At 37.7% G+C, this 26215-nt stretch overlaps 1 protein-coding gene across 5 annotated transcripts in view; it reads right to left on the bottom strand.

The window, feature by feature from the left end:
* TLE1 (TLE family member 1, transcriptional corepressor) overlaps nucleotides 1-26215 on the bottom strand; it is a 73122-nt gene that overhangs the window by 7996 nt on the left and 38911 nt on the right. For 3 of the 5 annotated variants that reach the window (XM_057396506.1, XM_057396507.1, XM_057396511.1), the window contains 10 exons: nucleotides 26011-26215; nucleotides 25254-25270; nucleotides 18185-18301; nucleotides 14981-15034; nucleotides 13299-13451; nucleotides 12450-12594; nucleotides 11556-11746; nucleotides 10226-10302; nucleotides 2503-2752; nucleotides 506-753 (listed from right to left, as the gene is read on the bottom strand). In XM_057396506.1, the coding sequence (XP_057252489.1) occupies nucleotides 506-753; nucleotides 2503-2752; nucleotides 10226-10302; nucleotides 11556-11746; nucleotides 12450-12594; nucleotides 13299-13451; nucleotides 14981-15034; nucleotides 18185-18301; nucleotides 25254-25270; nucleotides 26011-26215 (1457 nt within the window). The remainder of the gene's footprint in view (nucleotides 1-505; nucleotides 754-2502; nucleotides 2753-10225; nucleotides 10303-11555; nucleotides 11747-12449; nucleotides 12595-13298; nucleotides 13452-14980; nucleotides 15035-18184; nucleotides 18302-25253; nucleotides 25271-26010) is intronic. The other 2 variants (XM_057396508.1, XM_057396510.1) reach the window with 2 other exon arrangements.

Here is a 26215-nt window from a genome sequence, read left to right as displayed (position 1 = left end):
TATAGCTTTTTTTATGAGTGACCTAATATCAGTTCTTTATGATTTCCTGAGGAATTGACACTTTCAACTGCTTTTGTAAGTTTAATTTTAATACTTACCATCACTAAATATGAACTGAAAATTCTCTTTATTACTTAACAAAGCTTAGGACAGAGGAACACACCTCAAAGAGTTCCCTAAGTTATGTTCAGTCTACACCAACCACAAACCAGCAAAACTGCTGACTGTAGAAACCTGCAGACAAATCCCAACTAACCAAAACCAACAGAAACTTTCAGCATGTTATGGTCCAACCCTTTAGGTAGGCCCTGAAGCGCATCTTCCAAGACTAGGCTGACGCTACCAAAACTAGTTTCTGCTCAACTCAGGTGGCAAACCACATTCTTTGTATAAGAAATACTATTTACTTTGCTGTCAGGAACCATTATTCAGGAAGATAAATATTTATGCAGCTGTCCAAAGAGTAACTTCTATCAAAGTTTTCTGTAAATAAGTAATGACTCACCTGACCAATGTCTGATTATGCAGATCCCACACTGCAATGTTCCCATCACTGCAGCACGAAAAGCACACCTTGGAATCAGGGCTGATAGCCAGAGCATAGCAGGCAGGGGCTGAGGATGTCAGCTCTGCTTTTATACGAGGAGTTGGTGCTGCCAGGTCCCATATGGACAATGTGCTGGCTTCTCCGCCAACTATTAGGGTGCATCCATCAGGCAGCAATTTACAAGAGCGGATGTAGTTATCTCTGTTCTGTACAACACAAATCACCTCAGTTATGTTAATACATGCCCTGCCAATAATGACCACTAATACAATTCCGACTGCATCCAAGTTTTAAACAGTATGCAATTTTTTCCATTATCAGAGTACTGAAGAGGAACCAGAAAATTCTAAAAGGCTTCAGACACCTATTTCTCATCACTAACCAGAGACTGCAGCTGCAGAAACCAAACTGCAGACTTCTGCTGTCACAATCTACTCTGTTTTAAACCTGATGAATGACGAGTCTGCCAGCTCATTACACAAAAACAGAGCCAAAGTAAGTTTGCGTTTCTGCAAGTGCACTCCACCAGTGAAGGTCACCAACAACAGAAATATTAAATCAAATGACCTTTCATTTGGCATTTAGGTAACCCTATGCAAAAGTGTGTTTCAAGTCTCATGCCCTTCAGGTTTTGGAGTTCCTTTCAAATACTATTTTGCATTCACCACTGTAAAGTTAAAATATGAAGTAATCCCATAGTGCTCCTGAATTTATGTTGGTCCTTGTTCAGCATGACTCTTATCATACTTGTATCATTAGTTTCACATTAATGATACTATTGCTGACTGAGAGGTACTACAGGGGATTTAGAACTGGAAAACATTTCAACCTTCACTTATTACAAGCTTGACTTCTTAAGTGTATTGGATACCCACTTCTCCATAACAGTTGCTGAATTAACCAACACTTCTTTAAGAAATGGAGGGTTAAGATCTGTAACTGAAAACATACAAAAAACCACTGCAAGAAGTAGTCAAGAGCATTCCTACTACTATTCTCTTATTCATAAAAACAGGGAACAGTATTTTGTGCAGTGGGCTTAGTCTTGTCAGTCATTACTGCTCCATAGCTAAAATGAAGGCAGGTAGGACTTTGCATTCAGATTGATACCTGCCACAGAACAGAATACATACTCAACCATACTTTTACTACTAGACAACTAACATAAGAGTAGCAGTAAATAAAGGGTAAAGGCTAAACCCAAACTAAACTAAAACAAAAACCACATTACATTTAATTGGATCAACACTGAATCTAGAATTATTTTCATTCAGAATATATATTAGTGTGCTTTGTGACAGTAAGTCTTCTTAACATTTCACAAATGTTTATGCTGCTTCTAACATGAGAAGCATGTTTAATTGAGCCATCCTTTTTTTTTAATTAGGTTTTCTGCTACCTATACTGATGCACTCAGTCCCTTTCAGATCCTGCAGATGTGGGAACAACCAACCAAAATGTGTAACTCGTGGATCACCAACAAAAGCACAGAGACTTAAACTGACCTTCATACTTTGTCACATTATTTCATTATGTGGTTGCTGTCCTCTTACACAAAAATCCGGTTGTCACTGCTGGTGTGAGTGAAACACCTAGGAAAGTTCTGTGCAGCCCTGCATAAGCCTGGCTACATTCCTTTTAAACTCATGCACAAAAATCATCAGCATGACTAGAAGGGGAAAAAATTAAAAAAATCAGCTACATTCTCTACTCAGAATTCTTATCTGATCTGTTACTTGACCCCTAGTGATGGTATTTATCCCTAAACAAACCAGAACTCTTTTCCACAACTCCACCTGTTACGTGTTAAAAAAAGACAGCTAAATACATAAATCAAGAAACAGAACTGCCTGCTATTTCCATGTAATATGAAGAGAATCCAGACAAGGCCAGCTATTTCCTTATTGAGTCTCCAAGCAGAAGGTACCCTTATACACAAGTTCCTGTTGACCTACCAGGCAGTCCAGCTGGGAGACAGGGCTCTTGTTGCCAGGCTGGCTGATGTCCCAGACTTTGACACACCCTTTCCCACCTGTATATACATGTCTCGTGGGGTTGCTGATGGTAACTGCACACACAACTTCCCCGTGGTTCAGAGTGTTGATCTGACGGGCATGGCGAGGGATTCCTGGACCAATGAGGGCATCAGGAGGGAAAGGAACAGGCTGCATCTGACCATCTGCAGTAACATGAAAGGAGTAGGCTCTTTTGGGGAAGAGAGAGAAGACAAAACCAAAAGTATAATCATCAGCCAGTTAGAGTGGCATAGTGCAAGAAAACGAGTATTTTTTATTTGATCTTTCAATCTTTTTTTCATGACAATCAGAGCTACAGTGCCAAGTCATGCATGCACATGAAACCTCAGAAGGAGACAAGGATTCACAAAAGGTATTTTCAGCTTGCCTCACCTGAAGCATTCGTGCAGTGGATAAACACGTTAAATTCTACTCTTAACTCTGTGCACTAAGGTCATGGCTGGTATCTGTCAGCCACCTGGATAATCAAAGGAACTTTCAAGCCCTGGTTTCTAGCCAGCAGTTCCAAGTCTTAGCCTGCAAGTCCTGCAGCAACAATCCCTCACCAGGCACTACTACTCTTCCAGTGCTCTTCCATGAGACCTGCACATGTTGCCTTGCAGAACCACTAGCCAAAGCGCAATTTTTGCTCCATTTCTGCACCTCATCTTTAACATCAGCACTAGCTGTGCTCACATACCTCTCTTTCCAGCTGGTAACTAGTGCTTTAAACAGAAAATAGAAATTTGCAGAGCGGTTGTGCACACCTTTCATAATGAACCCGATACCATCTTCCCATTATTATATTTTCTTGAATTTTTCAGAAAAGCTGAAACGCTTGGTTTCCCAGGTAGTTCTGGCACTTCTGTAACACCTAAAGTGAATCCCAGCACTGAAGAAAAACTCTTCTTTAGGGAAAGTACACAAAATTATTTCTTCATGTTCATGGCAATGCTGAAAGTCAGCTGTACTTACAGACCAGAGCACAAACAGTGGGTAATAAAGGTTTCAAGTGCAGAGGGGGATTCTTTGTTTCCTTTAAATAATAATGAAAATACTCCTGCAAAAGGCTGCTTTTTGTTACACTGGTGATCTCTTTTCAATTCTTTTTTTTTAAACCCATCCATAGCACATATTTTTAATGCTGTCATAACGTCATTATTCAAGAGGCCAAAGTGGATAAAAAAATGTTGAGATCTTTTCCCCTTATCTCCCCATTAATAAGCTATGGTCTTTATAGTGATAACTTCATTTTTCTAATACATTCTTGTGTTCAAAATTGCCCTTTCTTTTCCAAATGTACCTTCTTCCTCAGAAATCTTCAGTCACTGTAGCTCAATATTAGTATTGCATCACTCTAGCAAGGACCAAACAACAGATAATTCAATTTAATCTTCTGTTCTGAGCTACTATTTTCAAAGCATTTTATTGCACGTTACCAAGTACTGCACAGTTTGAAAGGAAGAACAAGCAAGATGACTGGATCTGTGACAGACATCACAAAGCAACTGAACATGCCCAGGAACAGAGCAGAAGATAATTCCTTTGAAAAACAGTGAGAAGTGGAGAACCAAAAGAACTTTACAGTTCTTTCAAACAGATGGTAACAGTGGAAACAGGCCCAAGCAACACCACAGTTTTCTCAAAAGGGTAAAAACTGGTTAACAATAATGCTATTAAACAAAAGAAGTTAATACGCCTGCTCAAAGAATACACAGAAATGGAGGATGAAAGAGTGCAAAAGATGACAAATCATTTTGGTCACGTAAATGTCAGGAATGGGAAATGCAAGATAAGAAAGGAAACATGAGGTTCACTCCATTACATGTATACAAGATTCACAGCCTATCAAATGTATTTCTTCCCACAGGACCCTTTATCTTTATTTGTATGAAGAATTACAGTAATGATAAGGGCTTAACTAGAAATTTGTTTGATTTCCATGAAAAGGAGTAGAGACAGAACTGTCCCAAAGTAGTTATTCACTAAACAGATGATGAGAGAGAAAGCAGAAAAGGAGTGGCAACAAGACTAGTCAAGGCTCAAAAACTGCTCTGGTTCAGGTACAGAATCCAGCTAGTCATAGCACTTAAGATGTTGAAAAGATGGGCCCGATCCTGGGCTCCAGATCAAAGTCAGTTGCAGAGTATTAGCAGTAAGAGTAGCAGTAAGAGTACACAGATCTGCACACAACTCTGAAGTCTCAGCCTGTCCCTGCTTTTCTCATGGACTGTAAAAAATAATCGAGCAAGCATTAAACCATTTTTTCCGGCATAAATAAAATTAACAATCCACTTTACATGACTTTTTTCTTTTAACGGAAGATTGCAACATAAATGTTCTGTTCAAGTCAAAACACCTAAATAATTGGTATCTTGAAATGCTTCTGTGCATACACAAGGCTTCTCAATTCTGGCTGAGATGGGGTGGGAGGAAGACAATAGGAACATTTTTCAAGTACTTCACGCATACTGTAGAATTATGATGACTCTTCCGCTCTGAAACACCAGAGACTTATGCAGTGTACTTTTAATCTAATCACACAGAATTTCCACAGTGTGCCTGTATTTAAAGTGAAGTTATATATATCTTAAAAGTAGTCTCTCTTTTTTATCATCCTGAGTAGGCATTTGCTTCCAAGACCAGCTGGTCAGGACTCAAGATGACAGAGTTTTAGGGCTTAACAAACCATCTATAATTTTTTACAAGCCAAGACAGCTTTTTCTGCAGTGCAAGTTATCGGCAATCCACTGTATAAAGAAATGGCTATACATTGCCAAATCCTTCTGTCCCTCCCAAGAGAAGCACACAGAACAGTAAATGTTCCCATTTGCATGAAGATGTGAGTCATGTCATGCTAACATCACCACGGTCAGCATACTTCTGTGCACTAGTAACCTGTATCTACTAGCTATTATGGTATAACTTTGCATTACACATACCTTTCACTTTGAAAAAATCTTTCATCATTTACCAGACTGACACTCCCTGGACAAGGAAAGCTTCTGACTCCAGAACGAAGTACTGGAAACAGCCTTCCATTAAAGTATTCCTCATTGTGCATTCACTGAACAAATGTGAAGGTCAGAAGAACTGAAATATTTTTTATTTTTGCTTTGAGCAATTCACTAACAGCATGCTATTTCTTTCCAAAAACACATACAAAAGTCAGCTTCTAACTAGAAGTTGAAAGAGTTTTCACGTGGAATTTCCTTTTCCCACTAAAATGAGAAATGTGTATTTTCAGCTCTGTGTCTGTAACGCCTCATGCTTCAATTAAAACCACACTTAAAAAAAAATACGGGGAAATACGTTTGCTCTCAATCCTACCATTAATTCACAATTTTAAACTGCAGGGAAGCAATAACATGGATATAAATCTTCCCAGTAAGCCTGAAAATCTGTGCTTAGTGCACAATTCAGCTATGAGAAAGTGTGGTTCACATCAAGGAGAAATCCACAAGAACATTAATTTACCAGCTATAGAAGACTAAAAGATAATAAGTACCTTGCTATGCAAAGCAAAAAACATGATTACAAAAACACACCAAGAACTTGCAATCCAGGGCACAGTTAAATGTATCAGAATGACAGAGGGCAAAACTCTGACACCACATGTCCATGTCCAAAACTAGACCTGATTTCCTGCCCACAACCTAAGACAAAGATAATTATTGATTAGGTGATACCTCAAAACAATCTGGAAGGAAATCCCCAAAAAAACCCCACCACCAACAAAAAAACAAACAGAAGAGCTCCTAAAACGACAATAATCTACTACTGATCAGAATCAACCTTGAAACCAAGAATATGGAAATTTACTTGATGCACATTCATACAGACAAGTCCTTGTCTGCAAAATTAATTACTGAACTACAAACAACTGAAGAGAAAACAACTAACATGAGATCATATCTGCGTACACCAAAAAATCCACGCAAAATGTAAAACCTGAAAAGCCTTACAGGAAATAAGTAAAAAGAAAACAAAAAAAAATCCACGCAAAACAAAAAAAGACAAACAAAACAACTTCACACACACAAAACCAAAACCCAACCCACAACCTGCTACCACATGCGAAGACTAGCTCATTTGTATAATTAAGAAATTGCTGAATACACTTTGACTTTCTAGATTGCTATCCAATCTCCCAAGTACATTTATACCACTTCTAACAAATTAGACTCTGCAAAGAGCAAAACTGAAATATTAACATTCAGGAACGTACATAGATGACAAGGAAGACTTGCATTTAATGAAGTTACAGAAGAAGGCAAGAAAAAGGCAAGCTTTCCACATAACAGTCCACTGATAAAAGGCAGACAGACACGTAGGAGTGGGTACTTCAGCAGTTACCAGTTTTTCTAACAAGCTACTCATTGACAGATCTCAGAACACACAGGGGTTAAAAAAAAAGGTGAGTGGTAACAAATGTCACCCCCCTTGGGAATAGTTTAATTTTCTCTTGGAAGAAGAGTCGGGTGGAAAAAAAAAAAACAAACCAAAAAACAAACCAAAGCAAAAAAAAGACAAAGAAAAGCCCTAAAATAACCACTGATAAAAATGGTGCAGCCATAAGCGTACACATATAGCTTGGGATCCAATGGTTCAATTTGAAAATTAACTGTACCACTTGCAAAACGAGACTAAATCTCCGCATCTCATCACATCAGTGTGGCATCTTAACTACGCTCTAGGAAAAGGCAAATGATGTAAATGCACCAGGAATACTCCACTAGTTTTCATAATTATATAACCATGTACTTGGTATAGAAAACACAGTAGATTTGCCTAGCATAAGTAAGAGATACTCAAAGATGCTGCAGGTAACAGCATCTAGCTAGCTACAGCAATCAACAGTAAAACAAGATTGTTCTAAAGCTGTCAGTGGAAAGATAACAGATCAATTTATGGAATGTTAGGCTTGCCTCACAATAAAGATAAGAAAAGAAGTCACTTTAAGACAAAATGACTGACTCAGTCAAACTAACACAACCACAAAAAAATATTACAGAGCACACCAGCAAATCAAGTGGAAAGTAGAGAGTATGTAGCAACACTGTAGGTGACCTACAAAGCAGTGTAAATAAAGTGCTGAAAATACTAAAGATTAAAAAAAACCAACCAACAACCAAACGAACGAAAAACAACAACAACAAAAAAAAAACAACAAAAAACCACACACACACCCCTCCCCCACCTATAACTTAGCTATGAAATCACAGGATACAAAGTATAGCAGCATACACGCACTGCTTTTGTGCCTTGAGTAGTGCAACAACTAAAACTCAGCAATAGGAAATTTCTGACTGAACAAAAATAGGCTTTCGTAGCTTGTAATATAAAATATTGACAAGCATTACTAATGGAATAAGTCATTGAAAGCTGATGAATATACGTGTTCAAAGGTAAAAACTTACAGCCACTGGACTATGCAATCTCAAAAAATACTTTCTGTAAGTATGTCAAATTCTACTGAAGTCAGCAAGAGCGACCCTGACCCTCAATAAAAGAACGTTTTGAGAACAAAGCCTGTTCCTTACTGCACTAAATTGAAATATACCACCATTCGACACATTACACCAACTCACTGAGCCCTCACTTCAGGAATCTTGTTAACATACCACCAACTTTTCTTTAAGTAAATCCTTAAAAAAGATTTAACAGGTTTTTCATGCTGCCAACAGAGAGCTAAGTCTGTTCTAGAAGCACAGTGGGTAACAACGATGAATGGCTTTCCTAATTTAAGTCTGCTCTTTTCCTACTGCTATGGAAAAAGAGTAGAAGAAAAAACACACTTTTGCCTGTAATCTGGTGTACTTTTTAGGATGTCTGCATGACTGTCATTACAATGTATCACTAACCATTAACAGAAGTTCAAAATGAAGGCAAAGAGTGTGTAACTTTCACTACAGCATGTCTTACAGCTTAGTATTCTAAAAATAAGTTTCTGAATTTTTCCTGAAGCTGCAAAAAGAAAAATTAAACCATGATAGACTGGTAAGGAAGATAGCCTGTAACAGGAACACACAGCATAGAAAGTGCAAAGTGTTAAGTGAATTTCAAAATTGTATACCTAGACAGAAACTAACTGCAACTTCCAGTTGAAAGAGAAGACAGGACTTCATGCCAAGCATGAAGGGATGAAGAATCCTGGGCTTCATCAAAAGGAGCATGACCAGCAGGTCAAAGGAGGTGATCCTGCCCCTGGTCTTGTGAGACCTCACTTGCAGTACTGTGTGCAGTTCTGGTGTCCTCAACATAAAAAGGACATGGAACTGTTGGAACAAGTCCAGAGAAGAAGGGCCATGAGGATGATCAGGGGACTGGAGCACCTCCTGTATGAAGACAGGCTGAGAAAGTTGGGGCTGTTCAGCCTGGAGAAGAGAAGGCTGCGTGGAGACCTCATAGCAGCCTTCCAGTATCTGAAGGGGGCCTATAGGGATGCTGGGGAGGGACTCTTCATTAGGGACTGTAGTGATAAGACAAGGGGTAATGGGTTAAAACTTAAACAGGGGAAGCTTAGATTGGATATAAGGAAGAAGTTCTTTACTGTAAGGGTGGTGAGGCACTGGAATAGGTTGCCCAGAGAAGCTGTGAATGCCCCATCCCTGGCAGTCCTCAAGACCAGGTTGGACAAAGCCCTGGGTGAGATGGTTCAGTGTGAGGTGTCCCTGCCCATGGCAGGGGGGTTGGAACTTGACGATCTTAAGGTCCTTTCCAACCCTAACTATTCGATGATTCTAAGAACAGGTCGTACAGAATGCTGAAAAACCTCTTATAATTTTCTCTGCCTCACTCTTTCCAAGAAAACAAGTTAAAATTTGCAGTCTATGCTCTGTTTGTACCTGTATAGACTAGTTGTCCAGAAATACTTAAAAAATAATCACTTTTTTATCGTGACATACTCATGAGCCTACCATGCATGTGTAAGCTAAATCTCAGTCTGCCAAAGCCAAATTACTGAAAAAATTGATGTATGTTTTTTGATGAATTCATTTTATTGTAACATCAATGAGCCACAGCATCACACAAGTATTTTATTTAACCACCTCTTCTTCAGTAATTGAAACTTTTCAATAAAAGAACCTATTGCAAAAGCTACCTTACATCTATGCATCACCCGCTACACAATTGCTTCATCATTCCTTTTGCTCTCCAGCTGCACACTCACATAAACATTTAAAAGAGCTTTCTCTATTATGCAAGGTGTGGATCAGCTGCTAAAGTAGCTGCTTCAGGCACCCACTGTGACCAACAGTTGCAGACTCTCATGCCTGTGCCAGGCATGGAGTCTGTGAGTTTGCACTACATATTCATGCTCAACACAGTAAAAAGTTTAGTTTCAATAAGTTTTATCTTACATATTTTACCACTACCAATTTGCAGTCCTCTTAACTTCTCCCAGAAAGAAGGAAATAAAAAAAGCCTTAAAAGTATACCTTCAACAGCTTTTCCTTCAAAATAACTATATGCACACCTGTTTCAGGATATGACAACTAACATTTGAGAATTTATATGCTGTACCTCTTGCCAGGAGAAATCTAAATCTCCTGGGAACAACCAGACACTGCCTACTTTAGAATTCTTTATTCACTGACACAAGATAACTTTATTCTCCCTAGCTATTGCAGATGTTACCAAAATGTTAAAAGTTACTTACGGTTTTCCCCCAGGAATCCCTGCCAGATTTGGAGGAATGCCAGGTACTCTCATGTGAGGAGGAGGATCAAACCCAACCTGACAATGAAAAATGAATTAATCTCCCACTTGTAATTTCTAATTCAACAAACCCCTTCTCTTCACTCCCAAGATACTTGCATTTAACCAAATGTGTCTTTTATACACAGTATTAGATAAGTGCACGGCCCTTCGTGGGGGGTGGAACAAGACGTTTTCCCTAGGAATGCTTTTGCATTTATAGGAGAACAGAAAACCAGTAATGTGTATCATGCATTCATACCACTGAACACAAATACCCCTGTGTGTAGCCACGCCAGTGCTCTTAAACTCTATGACAGCAGTGTGCACCCATGCAGGCACAGCGTGGTGCTGGAAAACAGCATCAGACCCCTGCTAGTACCTGCATGGCTCCACATCGCACTGTGTAGCCACATCAGCTAGGAGATCTCTCGCAGATCTTAAATATACTATGTTCCCTTTACATACTGCAATGCCACTAAACTTTCATATCTTGGATGAGGATATACATCAAATAATACAAACAGAAATCCTGGACTAAACAGACCTAGTTTTATTTTTCACCCAAGTTAAAATTCTTCTTGCTTTAAGGAGCACATCTGCTATTGAGAATTTCCACATTTTCTGCCCTAATGAGACGAATACAAGCTTAAATCCAATCTTGTAAATTTACAAGTAGGTAAGATTGTCTACGCAGAAAACTGCCACCATGCTCATGTTTGCAGAATCAGGCCCCTAGGTTATTCTGGTTGACAACATCTCTAACTGCTATGCTGCACTTACTTGCTACACCCACAATTATTCTTAACACACCTTATCACAGAGCTCCAAGACACGTAACAAACAACTTCCACAAAAAAAAAAAAAAAAAAAATACAAGGAAAGAAACAAAGTTAAGATTCTTCTACATGCTTCAAGATTAATTTGCTATGTCTGCGTGGAACATAAATCTGGTTCAGCAAGAGAAAAGATGATGTCCACAGCAGCAATGAAATACTTCATAGCTACCAAAACAACCTTCTCAAAGCACAAAATACCTTTTTTTGCCATTTATTCATTAGTCAAAGCACTGATGAAGGTGAAAGAAAAAAGGGAAATAAATACACCAAGATTCTCTGTTTTCAAGGTGCAAATTTGTTTCTCTAGCCACACAAGAAAATGAAACACAGTGAAGCTGTCAAGCCTCTGGCACTGTTATAACTTGGGAATTCGACAGTGCTAAATGAAGCATGCAGCTCTTCCCAGTGAACCACAGCACACAGAACTGAGATTGCATGCAATATATGGCCTACCATAGGAGATCTTCCATAGGCAACCACAGCAGCTGCAGCAGCCGCAGCACTCATCTGGGGTGACATATTGTGCAAACTGGCATAGGCTGCCCCTGGACTGGTTAACTCCCCATTTATGCCAGCATGAGGTACCATTCCAAATGGAGCAGGGTACGGTCCTGGTACTGCCAATGGTGTCCGCAAACCTGCAGCTATGGAATAATGAAACAGTTTTATTTATATATTCCCACACATGTGGAAGAAACCAGTCCATTTTTTCCCCATAATACCTAGCCTTCCCCTTTCACATATGCACATTGTCAAATGCCCTAATTTATCAGTACTGCCACCTCTTTTCACTCAATGTAAATAAGATCTACTGAAGTCTGAACTTGCCGATTACTTCTAACAATCTCTTCTAGCATTACCTATTTCCATTGCTGTCATATTTCCCTGTTTACGTTAGTCTCTCCTTAGCCAAATTAAGCAGTAAAACTGACAGACATGGTTTACACAGCTCATGTCTGAAGCAACTGTGCTGTACCAGCCTGAATAGCGAAAGTAAACTCCCCCCCCTGTATTTGTCAAGATTTACATTGCCTGAGTCTACTAATATTCACTGCAAAAAGCTGGAGAAGAGATTGCATTCAGAATGAGCACCAGAAACTTCTGAGAAGTCTTTTTATATTGCATTCAGTATCTGGATTATTTGCAAAAAAGATAAAGACAAAGTAAACAAAGAAGGATAAGACACAAAGACATTCAAACTCTTGATAATCCAAACATCTGCTTCTCATCAAGCCCTCTCTTGATATCAAGAACAAAGCAATATATTTAGTTAACATTTGCACAGAACTACATACATAAAAAAAGATTAATTTTGGAACCACAGAAACACGTGAGGTAATGCATTACCAGCTTGGTTAACCAGAGGGTCCATTGCTGGAGGTTTGCCAAGGCCTGGACGAAGTCCTGGAGTTGCACTAGTGCCTGGGGTTGGCACATCACTTCGAGGAGTCGGTGTGCTGGATTTCAGAACAGGCGTGCTGGCTTTTTCATGCTGGTATCATTAAACAAATTAAATGAGTATTATTTTTAATCCAGGCCATATTATACAATTTATCACAACAGCAGCTGGGATGCTGGGCGCCTACTACCTAGTCCCTCAGCCAATTTTTATAAACCCAGGCAACGCTGACAACATTAACTTGTGAGAGAGAAATGCTGACCTTTTTGACTGCTGCCAAAATTAAGAAAAAGAAACCAACCCAATGTTATTTTTCCTTCTTCCACTGGCATTAAAAAAAATAATAAAAAATGCCTGAACTGTTTTTTTTTCAGGAGAAAATGTTACCACAAAATTATTTTAGCTTGGAAACATTAATCTCAATTAACACTATACACAGCCAATCTAAGTACAAAACCAAAATACCTCTACAGCTGATAGTACCAAAAAATTGTGACACAAAAGCTACAGAGAATCTCATCAAGCTACAAGTGATACTGCAGTAAATATTTTCAAAGAGTAACAGCTTACTTAGAAGAATTTAACAAAAGCCTGCAGGACTTCTTAGCGTCTATATTCAGACTATTTTAAACCATAAGCCAATGCTCATAAAGAATAAACAATGCTTAAGCAGTAGTCTATTTCAGCTTCAAACGTTTAAAGCCATGTACTTTCTGCCACAAATAGTTGCAAAAGAATGAAGACACAGACCTCACAAGAAAGAACAACATATATCTGGACAACAGACTGCAACCCACCAAGCTCATTTCTTTGGATTTGAGGGAAGTGGAACTTCCTGAAGAGGCTGTAGATGCTGGACTGCTAGAGGCATCTTTCTTCAGCAGCCGAGTTTTATCTATACCGTTTTCACGTGGTGAATGAGTTGGACTTGCCCTTGGGGAAGAAGGATCCTAAAACAATGGGAAGGGAAGAACAGCACAGAACCCTGTCATGGGCTGGTACAGAATCGTCACTAAGGAGTCTATGGGAAAAAAGCTAGAAAAATTTTAGGAGCAAGTTCAAATTACAAGACATTTTGTTATATCTATAGAAAAAAAGCTGAAATCCCTTCACCGGTTTAGAGACGTAGTTCATATTGTAAACAATCTGGTTTTATTTTATACTATATGTAATCATAAACTGTTTCCAAGCATAAAGCTTGCCATCTAAGCATATCTAAGTACAAACTAATGCAAGCACAAATGACACATGGTAAAAGCAAGAAAGACCAACACTAATGCAGTAAATTTACACTGGTTTTATTATGTACATTCTCCACACACTGCTAGTGACAACAAGCACACCAATAATCTATTTAGGCCATACAAACCTTGCTCATCTCTATCTTCAGAAGAAGAAATAAAGAAATGTTTTTTATGTCTTAATATCTGTCACTTCTTTCTAACTATCACTTGCAATTGCCTTGCTACTTCAATCTACAGGAAAACCTGAAATCATCTCTCAGGTGATTATCTTTCTTCCAGAGGTACTCTCAGCATTTACTTTAATCTGAAAAAGCCAGCTCAGTTAAGCTACCATGTCATCAGAGTCTGCAGGTTCTCCATGCTCCTTTGGCTCAGGAGAATAGCAGCTGGAAGGAAGCAGTCCTCACAAGAGGAAACTAAGTATACTGGCTGATTACTGAGCAATTTCATCCTAAATAGGGCTTCTGAAAGGATTACTAAAAATCCCTTGTTTGATACCTATTTTGCTACTTGGCTGACATCATTTGGGCACTTGGAGCCACAGAAGACATTTCTCTGGCAGCTTCTCTCCCTGTGCTTTTCACAGAGCAGAACCTCGCTACCATATTCAGGCTTCCTAAATCTCTTTGTTGCATGAAATAAAAGATTTTAAAAAGATAAGGCCCATCCCTTCAGTTTGATGTGACTGAAACGTCTCTGCCCTGAAGGAAAAAAAAAAAAAAGTGATACAACCTCTGGAAAATATTGTGAACTGACTGACTTCATTCTGACTTCAGCTGACTTCCCTCCAAAAACCAAGCATTTCTGAAAAATGTTGTCTTTAACACAGGATATTAAAATAATTATAATTTTTAAGGTACAAAAAGGTTTTTAATAATACTCCTACTACTAAATATAACGTTAGATAATGTCTTCCTTTTTCATTTGAAGATAGTAGTTTGAAAACCAGAGCCCTTCACCTGCATCTCACCACAACTCTCTACACAACAGAGCAGCTGTGAAGCATCAGAACATAACTGCCAAGGGAACAGACCTGGACAAAGCAGTAGAAGGAAAAGCTGAGAGGGCAACCAGATAAAGCTCTAAGGAAGACATAGTGATTAGTACTAGAAAAAAAGGAGAAGTTGTGAATATTTTAACATATCCACACAGGATTCTTTTTGTTCTAACATCTAAATGCACTTTTCCTTTAACCTTTGGGCAAACGTCAAGACTACAAAAATGAAAAAAGTTACCTCATTGGATACATCTACAACCAAGTTATCGTCACTCTTGTCCCCATCACTGTCCTGTTAAAAATAAATAAATATAGTGTTCATTTAAATTAGTACATTAAGAGCCCAGAGAGAAAGACTATGTATCTACTCAGACATTTTGTTTTCCTAAACAAACAGCAAACAGCCTTTCATTATTAGCAATAGGGAAAACAACGAAAACAGGAACACAACACTTTATTTCTGCTTCAGTAATAAAACCCAAATAAGGTAGAACTAGTTGAAATCTGATGGTCTCACCATCAGTGCAAGATGGTCCAAAGCTCCTTCTCATTACCGTCATAAATTATCACTACTTCTAAAAGAGAAACTCATTCTGTTCATATGCTAATCTCATGTGTTAATCTTATGGAAATTACTACTTGTGCATACCTAAAAAAAAACCCAACAGACCTCAGAAAACTGGAGCTTTTTGGCATGTGTTTGATGAGTGATCTTCCTCAAAGTGATAGGACAATTTTTCTCATTTTCCAGAAAGGAAAGTTTTGAAATGAAAAATTCTGGGGAAGAAAAAGCTTCAGAAATGCCAAGGCATGTCAACATTTCTAACAAAACCAAAATACTTTGACATTCCTAAACAGAAACGATTTATTATGGCTTGTCAAGCTGCATTTTGACTGTTTCACATAAATCTGTTCACCTGAGCTGCTCTAGTGCCTCACAATAGCTGTTACTCAAGTGTCTCCTGGTCCCTGTCTCCAATACAGGCAGGAATGCCTGTTCTATGATACACAGTGATTTTCACAGTCCACTGTGGTGGTTCAACCAGAAAGTGAGTCTTAACTCACGAACAAATCAAGTGAATGACAAAAACTTAAAATTTTCATTTGGACAAGTTGGACATTTCCAACAGAAATTCTTTTAGTTAAAAGGTTTCTAGGCAAATAAACCAGACATACAAGATTGATCAAACTGTCCCGTGTCTCTTGCTTTCAATGTGCCTGGGCTACCCCAATTTTAACAGTGGTAAAGTAAAATGCCAGCTCTTTTTCCTCACTTCAGGCCATAAACATTTAAAACAAGACACCACCACCACGAAAAAGAAAAAAAGAAATCACCCACAAACAAAAAAACCAAACACAACCACCCCAAAACAAACAAAAAGAAAGCCAACACAAGTAATATTCATAATAAACAAACAAAACTAAACCCGAACAAAGAAAACCCACCCCAACAGGTAGTGTTTTAACACTTCCCTTCTGTTTTCGTAGCTGAATATTGGTCCATGGAATACTGCAAACATATTAGGACCCAATAGTGCCACTAAAGACAGAATGGTGGCTCTTTCTGCCACTCAGGAAGCTGTCCAAACAAAGGTTGCAAAAGAAGGAATAGGAAAATTTTACCCCTGATTAATCTGCCACCTCTTCAAAAGTATGAAACATCCAGAAAGCAAGAATAGGTTAGAACACATCTGAGCATGTGGGAGCACAGTGGGTGGGACACTTGTTCACCAGAAATACCACTCCTGAGGAGGGCAAAAATAGCTGCTGAGCAACGATTAAATGTACTTCACTGACTGTCATCTTGAGAAACTGAAATTTACTGGGACTATCAAAGGCATGTCCTATAGGTACTATGTAGTATCAAAATACCGCCTCAGTAACAAACCCACAGGTTGAAACTATGCAGGTCCTAACATGGAAATCAAAAGAAGAAAAAAAAATAATCGTGGTTTTGCATCTTATTTTCATTAATGACCATTCCTGCAACTTGTCTGTCTCCTTTCTGACAGAAGTAGTATTTCCTTGTCCCTAAAAGGGTCTCATCTAAAATGAGCTGGAAATCAGCAGTTCTGTTTGTAGAACTGGGGAACCTTTAAAAATAAAGTTAAAAATTCCAGATTACAATAAACCTGGAACCTTTAACAATCCTTGTTTTGCTCAGTTCTTTGATGTTGCCGTTATCTGTAAAATCCATTTCAAGCAAAGAACAAACAGAACCACACATTTAAATGTGGATTAAAACAAACTGCTTCTACAGTGCCAAAATATCCTTTTCATCTCTTCTTGGCAGAAATCCAAGAAAAACAAACATGGTAAGCTTTTTCTTCCTTTTTTTTTATCAAGCGTATCTTAATAATGCTTAGTGTTCAAACTTTAAAATGAAAAATGCCCATAGAATATCAAAACCTCAAAGTTGAGGGAGTAACATGGGGAAGTGTGCCAAACCCCTCTGTAATCAAAACAAGATTAGAAAGTGGTGGAAATACAACTTGCAAAACTGTAACTGTACTACAACACCACAATGTGCAGAAAGGGGAAAGTTGTCCTAACTACTGTCAGTAGCACCAGCGATATCCAATAGCTACTCAGAGATACTCTTAGTCAAACTGGAGAGAAATTACCCTACCAAATACTGAGGAAATAAAGGGGCACCTTATTTTCTATTGGGTTTCAGTAACCAGGAAGTAATTAGTGATTAAATTCATATTCAAACCAATTTGCCACATTATTGCTATGTCAAAGAACAGCATCTTCTGATAGAGTCCTGATTTTTCCGTACTTTCGCACCAGTCCTAGTCTCTAAAGCCTGTTCATGTATCACCCTGTGATTTGGCTCAGCATTTAGACTTGGAAATTGAAAGCCTGTATGAACCTTTTGAGATTCATGTATGCCACACTGCTGTAGTGATGTGTCTCTTGGAAACCAAGCAACAAGCAAGCTACTCAAAAATGCAGAACACAACCATGAACTTTTTATATTTCAATCTGCTTTCTGCTGAAACTGCCATATCAGCCAAAAGCAGACTTTAGTTAAGACAGTACAGCCTCCTAACGCAACACGTAACAGCCAGTATCAGAAAAATGTACTAAAACCCATCAAATCAACAAAATCCTTCGCTTCAAACAAACATGCAGATTTTAGAGCAGTCCAGAAAGGATCTCTTGCTCCAACTCTGAGAAATGTCCCAGGAAACTTGTGAATCCCAAACAGCTACTCCTGGCTTTTATTCCCTGTTGAGGAGTATTACTTGACAATAGCTCAAACTCTTCCCACAACATGAATAACAGCCTCTCTGACACATATATTCATGTACTATATCAGCCATAGGAAACACATTGCCTCATTCTTCTCAGCTCTTTTACTCCTCATACAAGCACAGTATGTGCAAATAAATTAATAATTTCTTTTTTTTTTCTTTGATTTTTCAGATTTGCTTACATAGTGGCTGGAATCCTTATCATCCACCTTTCTCTTTTTGATGTCATTGGTATATTCAGGGCCATTCCTGCGTTTATCTGTGCTCCGCAGACTGTCCTGGACCAAAAGAGAATTACTCTGTAAAGACAAAAACCAAGGTCAATCAAAAATTCCTTTAAAGATTCCTTCACAAATGCTTAAAAACTGGATCTGATAGATACTTTAGAAATGTGATACCTACATAGTCTTTCATTCCATTTAGTTCAACTCAAAGTCCTCCAGGCAAACATGTACAGCTTCATGTATTCTAAGAAACTTGGCTTTTCATTGTTCAATGTATCAAAAGTTTAGTTCACTTGTCAGACACTATTTAACTAATTAATTCAACTGAATTTATTCTTTAGGAGAAGCAGGTTTGCTGTTTATTCATGAGCAGGTAACAATCTTTTTTTTTTTTTTTTTTTTTTTTATATTCACATCCCATTTAATAAAACAGACCTCATAAATCTAATCTGATTGATTGCTCACTTTTAGGTCATCATAAATAGATCATGCTTTGGTATGTTTACATCTGCAGGCATGGGAAATTGCCTTTAACTCTTAAAATAAATATTTACCAAATAAGATGATGCAGTAATCATTCTTTAGCTGCGGCAAACTCCAATTGGATGCCTTCAATAAAGGTATGGCAAACAAAGATCAAATATTTTTACTTCCAGCATAACATTCACTACTAGTGTGAAATTCAGGCTAAAGTGTTATTTAATCAGATTTGACCTGAAAAACTGAGACCAACACACACAAAAGACAAAAGCAAAGACTAATCTTTTTCTCAAACTACATGGACTGCTTTCATTCATGGTAAGGTATGCTAAGTACAAACTGTTGACCCAAAGAGAAAGGCATTTTAGACGTTTTTCAGTCACATGACAATTTGACATGCCTGTGATTCCCATCTCCATCTCTGTTCCAGCTAAAGCATTAAAACGTGTTACAATGAGTTCTTTTAAGTGCAGGATTAGCATATGCAAGAGAGCAATTTGTTCAGTGATGTGTTAATGCTGTGAACAATACTGAATGAGTTGAGAAAAAAGATTTCCTTTCACAAAGACTTGGTAAGCCTACTTCCTAAAAGCCAACTACATGCTTACATAAATAAATATATGCTCACACATATGTAAGTAAATGCTTACATACATACACGCATCTCTCAAGAAAAAACATAACACATATTCAGTAAGTGTAAGCCCTCAAAAGGAAATACTTAGATCTGCCAAAGAGCCAGAGATACTTACTTTTAATATATCATAACCATACTAATACCCAGTGAACTGTGCACTGAATGGCTTTCCCTTTAAAACCAGAGGACAACTCAGTAGCTTTGCTCAGACATTGTTTAGTCCCAAGAAGGAAAACAAAACAGGGTACATAAGGCAATCTGAATCCTCTTTTTCCTACTTCAGAAGCTGCACTTTAAAGCCAACTCTAAGCTCTTTTATTCATGACTATTCAAGCTAAACAAATGCCAAGGGGCTTACATAAAGCATACAGGAGAGTCTAATGAAATTCAGTATAAAGAAGCTCAAAATAATGTCTTTGCTGCAATGTTTTGCAACTAAAAGGTGGGCTCGTTGGATCACTGAATTAATTGCCTTGACAAATATAGTCCAAATTTAACCCCTTATCTCCTCACAGATGCACACAAACTGAGGGATTCACGTTTGAAGAACATTAAAACACATCTTCAACATTTTAATATATTAATAATATTAATATTTAATAGACATTTTTAATATATGTTTGTAGTAGTAGAATAATCTTTAGAAGCTGCCAATTCAAACTTTACCACAGATTTGAGTACTGTAAACGTCTTTTCTTGAAAAAGGGAGAAAAGCCTTTTACTTAAGAGATACTTCCCTTAACAAAAAATCATTAAAAAAAATGTATTTTACTGCCAAAGATCCTAGCATAAAACAAAGACAACTAACGTAGTAAAGTGAGTAAACTCAGTTTCTCATTTTAAATTGTCAAAATTTATGTGTAACAGAAAGACAGCAAAGGGGAAACAGCTGGGAAAAATTTAGCAACCCTGCTATTTGAAGTTACCACACAGCAGCAAATATGAGTAACTGTAACTCCTGACCCTTTTCCTGGTTTAATGTAAAGTTTACCTAGACAATATTGACAACATTCTGTACAGTTTGTCTCGCAGATTTTCAACACTGTGAAAGGTACAACTCCTAGGTACACCTAGCTCCCATTGTGTCCTAAATTTCAAGCCAAGATTATCCAATTTTTCTTCATGGAACTGGTGGCTTAGTTATCATATAAGCGTATAATTACAACAGTAATCTACAGTCCTTATAAGCCAGTTCTGCAAAACATCTCCCCTGTGGTCTGCCTTTCTCTAATTTACCATTTTCATTTAAAGGCACTGTTCTCTGGAATCAGAGTAACAAATCCAGAAGCTGCTGTAGACCAGCTTACTTTACAATAGCTATACCATCAGTTGCAAATAAGATCATGTTGGTTCTCTGGCAAAATTTACCTGTAAACTCAATAATTAAGAAGTTACTGTTTTGTTTCCCTTAGGAGTATAAAGAAGTTCTAAAAATTGTGACTAAAATCAGGTAAACTACAACTTTTGATTTAAAAATAGCTGTTCCTCATTTCAACACTGGTAAAGTTTGTATTTGCTGTATGTTCACTATCACCTAGGAGACAGCGGTAACAGCTTCACAATGATAGAGTTCTCCCTATGTCCTCTATAGGAGAAAAAAAGGTGCTAAGAAGAACTGCTAAGTTCTTTTACCAGGCCTGCTAATATCTGACCTAATTTTCAAAAGTGGGTCAAATATTTCTATTTTAGCAATTTTTTTTTTTCTAATACTACAGAATTTTCAGTTGGGATTGATCTTCAATAATTAGCAGTTTGTACAAAAAAAAACGTAGTTGATTTCCTAAGGAGAAACTGCATGGCATAAGTTTTCATTTTGTATTAATTTCAACAGACTAGATGCATAATTGAGGATAATCCTTGCTTTCATAGTAGGAGTTCAATTTATTAGGAATCACCAGTGCAACATCCGCAAATCATGAATCTCAGTTCAGAAAAAATGGTCAAAATCAATTTTATGAGTTTTCTTTTCCTTCCAATCATTCAAAATTTATCCAAGAAAAAAAAAAAGCCTGATGCAGCACCGCTTCCTGTCAGTTACCAGACTACATAAGGGCTTTGTAACAGGCAATTTACAATCCTGAACCAACTTTGCTGCCAGCATAAGCCAAACACTGAAACCACCAGCAGCAAGTGTGAAACGAAAACCTAATCACAAGGCACAGAGAAGGAAAGTTCCCTATTAGGAATACAAGGCACGTTATTCAAACGCACTTCTTCAACTGCCATGCTGCTCCCCACTGCAACTACTTCCAAACCACAAGTCTGAGTGCCAGAGGTACAGGCTCAGAGCCCACAGTATCTCATTTAGCCTGAGTTATAATACAGCACAGACAACTCACTAGAACATACAGAACTGACAACTAACTTTATGCTGATCATTACAGCAATTAAATAACAGTACTGACATCACATCTGTGCTCATCGTTCAACTACACCTGGTCCCAATTAACAACCTCTCTAGTGATGGGCTCCTTATCCCTCTCCCTCTCTTCTCTCCCAAAGACACAAACACAAGCTCTGTGCTTAACACTGACTCCCTGTTAATCCAAACCAACTGCACCCATCTGCCATTACAGCCAGTTACTACATCTAACTTGCATTTGCCCTTATCACCAAGCAGGGCCACTGAGTTTCTTTAACCACTACAGAGGACCTAAGCACCACACACAAGTGCTGTCTACAGACGTCCGCATGTAGACAGGAACAAATGCAATCCCTTGTTGAGTAGGTGAACAGGATCAGGTCTAGCATCTACAACAAAAACATCAGTTACTCAGCATTACCACTGCTCATTGTCAGGACTCATTAACAGGAATATACTCGACATTGGAAGAGGGACCAGTGTTTCCTCTACCCCCTCGCAAGGCACAAGAAGATCACACTCAAAGTAATTCAAGTCAAGAATCATTAAGTTCCATTTGTTGAATACGCTTCTTGCAGGCACATGTCAACAACCCAAAAGTTGACTTATAAAAAGTCAGCAGGTTTTGTTTTAAATTATCAGTGATGGAAAGCTATTGACTTTGCCCTCTTTTTGTCCACCATTTAAAGTTATATTTAGACTACTTTGTATTAGGAGCAAGGAAATCTAAAGCCTAAATGGATCTGAATCACAGTCCACACTGATGCAGTAATCAGGAGACATTAGCAGAGAATAAGGCTTCTGTTGATTTCTGTTTTTTTTCCAGTTAATGTTTGTCAGAATCAGAGTATCCATGAAAAGTTATACCAGACCACCCCAACCCCTTCATCCTTCATCATCAGCCTCATGTTGCTTTGTATCAGCTACAAACTAAACTGTACCACAGCATCCCATAGCTCTTCCGTATGGGCAACTCCTGCAGAAGCTGATTTGTGGTTTGCATCCATAAAGACTGAAAAAAATCAACTTCTTTTTAAGTTGACAAAGCTAACAAAGAAAATATTTAACTGATTAAGGAAATTAAAGTTCATCCATTACATGCTATATAATAGAAAATACTACCTTCTTCACAAAGGCCAAGAAGAACACACGTACTACACTGAAAAGTACCCTATATTTTAATGTAGCTCCTTCTATGATTACCCACCCCCTCATTTAGAAGAATTAAAACACAAACCAAGAACAGCTTGCATATAGTATCAACCAAAAACTATCATTCAACTGTGCATGCCCCCTTAAGTCAAAGACTGGAAGAACAGGACAGAAGCTAAGGACATAGAATATATTTACTGCTGTAAAAAAAGACCACGTGCTTTACAAAACAATACCAATATTAATGCTTAAAATTGAGGAAAAAAAACTTCTTGGAAAATTTGTGAGTACTCCCCAAGTACTAGAAAACAAGCTCAATGTCTTTCATGAGGACAACCTCAATGTAAATCCCAAGCATGTAACAAAGTCAGACTGCACTGTCTACAAATTACTACTGATACAATAGAGCACTTCAGAACATTTGCACTTCTATATCCTGTCCAAACTAGAATAGTGAGAAGACAAATAATAAATGAACACCTGAGTTTGAAAATGTTGCCAGTATGCTCCCTAGAGAAAAAAAATGTAGACATCAAAGATGTTTTGTACTGATGTCTCCCAAAACTTTTACTGAACTTCAGCTGCAAAACTTGCTTACTTTGCCTGGCTTCATTACCTTGAGCCAGGCTGCGTCACAATAGTAGGGATGCCTGCATTCCCACAATAACATGACCCAGTTTTGGATGGTTAGAGCTATATCAGCCAAACCCCACCTGCCATTTCCATATAGTCATATAATTAAGTTTTGACCACATAATATTAGCAGTTCATGTATGAGGTATACTATTATTACTAACTTAAATGTTAAATGTTTCACAAACATGTCTTTTACAAAGAACCTTCCTTCATATTATTTCCCAAAAATTTAAGTAACACAACAAATAATACACTAGCCCTTGCCATTTAGATATAGCAAAAAGAGGTTAAACAGACACTGATCACAATCAAGAATAATGAAATCACTGAAGTTCCTTTATAAATACATGAGTCTCACAGTATTATTAAGTCTTCCTAAACACATAATAAAAGCTTATGCTTATTTGCCTAAGGACACTTTAAAAAATAAAACCAGATCTCATTAAAAATAAATATACCTAAATAATACATTACAATACGCTTTAACTCAAAGTTATTTTAAAATCAACTTAAAACCAAATAAGCAAGTGCTTTACTGTAGTCTTTTCAAATTGCACATTTAAAGTTGTCAGCTTCTACTGATGATACTGGAAGGTCACACTAGATGCACAGTAATAACAAATCTCACGGTTAATTTAGGTAACCAACAGACAGCATGGGGTTTGGTGTCTTGGGATAATGAAAGCAAGCCTTTGTCAAGATTTCTAGCAGCACCATTACACTTAAAACATTACTCTGAAAATAAAAATCTTATTTTGGTGACCCAAAAGTTATGAGCTAATCTGCCCAATAAGAGTCTATTGCTCAATTGGAACCACACATAATAATTACACAGACCTGCTGGTATGTCTTCAGGAAAACCCATCTTAAAATTATTTCCACAGTTACACTATCATTAATAACATTAAGTGAGCGGAAATGAATGCTTATTGCTTCCAGTAAGTAAATGTCAAGCCCTATTATATATAAAAAAAAAAAAGGCAACAAAAATCAAGTGTCCACTATGTAAAGATATGTCAAGTTAGTTCTTGTCTTTTCTGATTGAGAAAAGAAACAAAACAAGAGCCCAAATTCACCTATGAATTCAACAAGAAGAATTTGCTTTGTTACTTGAAATGATGTGAAATTTGCCATGCCTATCTCCAAAAGTTTGATATAGCAGTATCTCTGAAAACACAACAATATAAAACGCTGTTAACAATGTACTTCTTTGGCTGTTTTTCGAATAAGAGTGCCTTAGATTAATTCTATTACAGCTTATGCATAAAGGGGAAAAAGGTACTGCTACGGAAGTTATTCTTGAAGCACAAATTAAGCAGTGAAAACATTAGTAAGGCTCAAAGAGATTCAGTTAAACAAAATACTAGGGCCAAACACCATCATGACACATGAATTTTAAATTTCTCACCTGTTCTGCAACTTTAATTCATGAAAATCCTACAGGAAAAATCTTAACTCTGACTAACAATGTTATACTATAATTTGCAGTTCACGTTCTGTTTGAGTTGCAGCTTCCCCCACACTTCTAAAAACCAAACTAAAGTTCAAGCTTCCCCCAAATCATTCTGCTCAGAAACAAACTTGGTTCATACAGTCCTCCAAATAACTGACAGTGTTCTGCATAAAACAAGAGTATCTGAGCAGAAAACACTTAAGTGGCATGAAACTGACTAGAAGGAAGATAAAACACACAAACAGTGCACGGTTTGATTATTAAATTTTGTAGAAGTGGAAACATTACCAGGAATGTTGGTACTTACTGTGCCCGGCTCTCTCTCTGCTCCCGCAGTAACCAAGAAATGCACAGACATGCCCGTTCAGACACAGAGGCAAGAACAGAAATAAAAAAGGGGGGAAAAATTAGAACACAAGCCGCAAACAGTTTTAAAATGGCTTTTATTTATGTAAGTCATTGCACATTCCTAATACAGTGATTTCCTGAAAATTACAGTATTGTGTAAACATGATTTACAGTTTAACCATACACAAAGCCTAGTTTTATTTCATGACAGAATAAATTATTTTCTTTTCAAAAATTAGTCAAGTGCAATTTTGCCCAATATTTGAGTACTAGAATTTAAGCCTATGAAACTAAAGTAACAGATGCAATTATCTAAATTTCTTGTTTGAACACATTCTCTTCAAAATTTTAACTTTTCATTCCCCCTACCTTCCAACCCACCCACTTAACAACATTACTTTCTTTAAAAAAATTATCCATTATGCAGTTTAACAGTTTTCCACAATATGGTGCAGGCTACTGCTATTACAACTAAGCATTTACCAGGATGTCAAAATGCCCTGCAAACTATAGAGCAGGTGACACCTAGTGATCCCCATTTAAAATAGTGAAAAATTCCAAGCTGAATTTTGCTTCAGTGGTATATATGCAGACATTTTTAAGTTTGCCAACAGTTTTTTCTCATTCTATATAACTTGGAATCTTTAGAGATGCACATAATTTTCAGCAATGCGCAAATGTGACAATGTCCTAATCAGGCCTGCCATGCCTCTCACCTCTGTGGTGGTCTGCATCGTGATGCTTCTTGTCATCTTTTATTGCCAAGTGAGACTGCCCACCCAAAGCACTAGAAAGGGCAAGAAGGCCAGCACTGCTTCCGAGTGGAGGGATTCCTGGAGGCTGAAGTCCTGACGGATGTGGTGTTAGAGGCACTGGAGGTCCATGGCCATGGGAGAGATGTTGAGCCTGCAACTGCTGCTG

The sequence above is a fragment of the Pezoporus wallicus genome, unplaced genomic scaffold, assembly GCF_028554395.1.
Source record: "Pezoporus wallicus isolate ANWC-B61680 ecotype Strahan unplaced genomic scaffold, APGP_CSIRO_Pwel_v1 contig_2776, whole genome shotgun sequence".
NCBI classification, from domain to species: domain Eukaryota; kingdom Metazoa; phylum Chordata; class Aves; order Psittaciformes; family Psittacidae; genus Pezoporus; species Pezoporus wallicus.
This window is presented reverse-complemented; position numbering and strand designations above follow the sequence as displayed.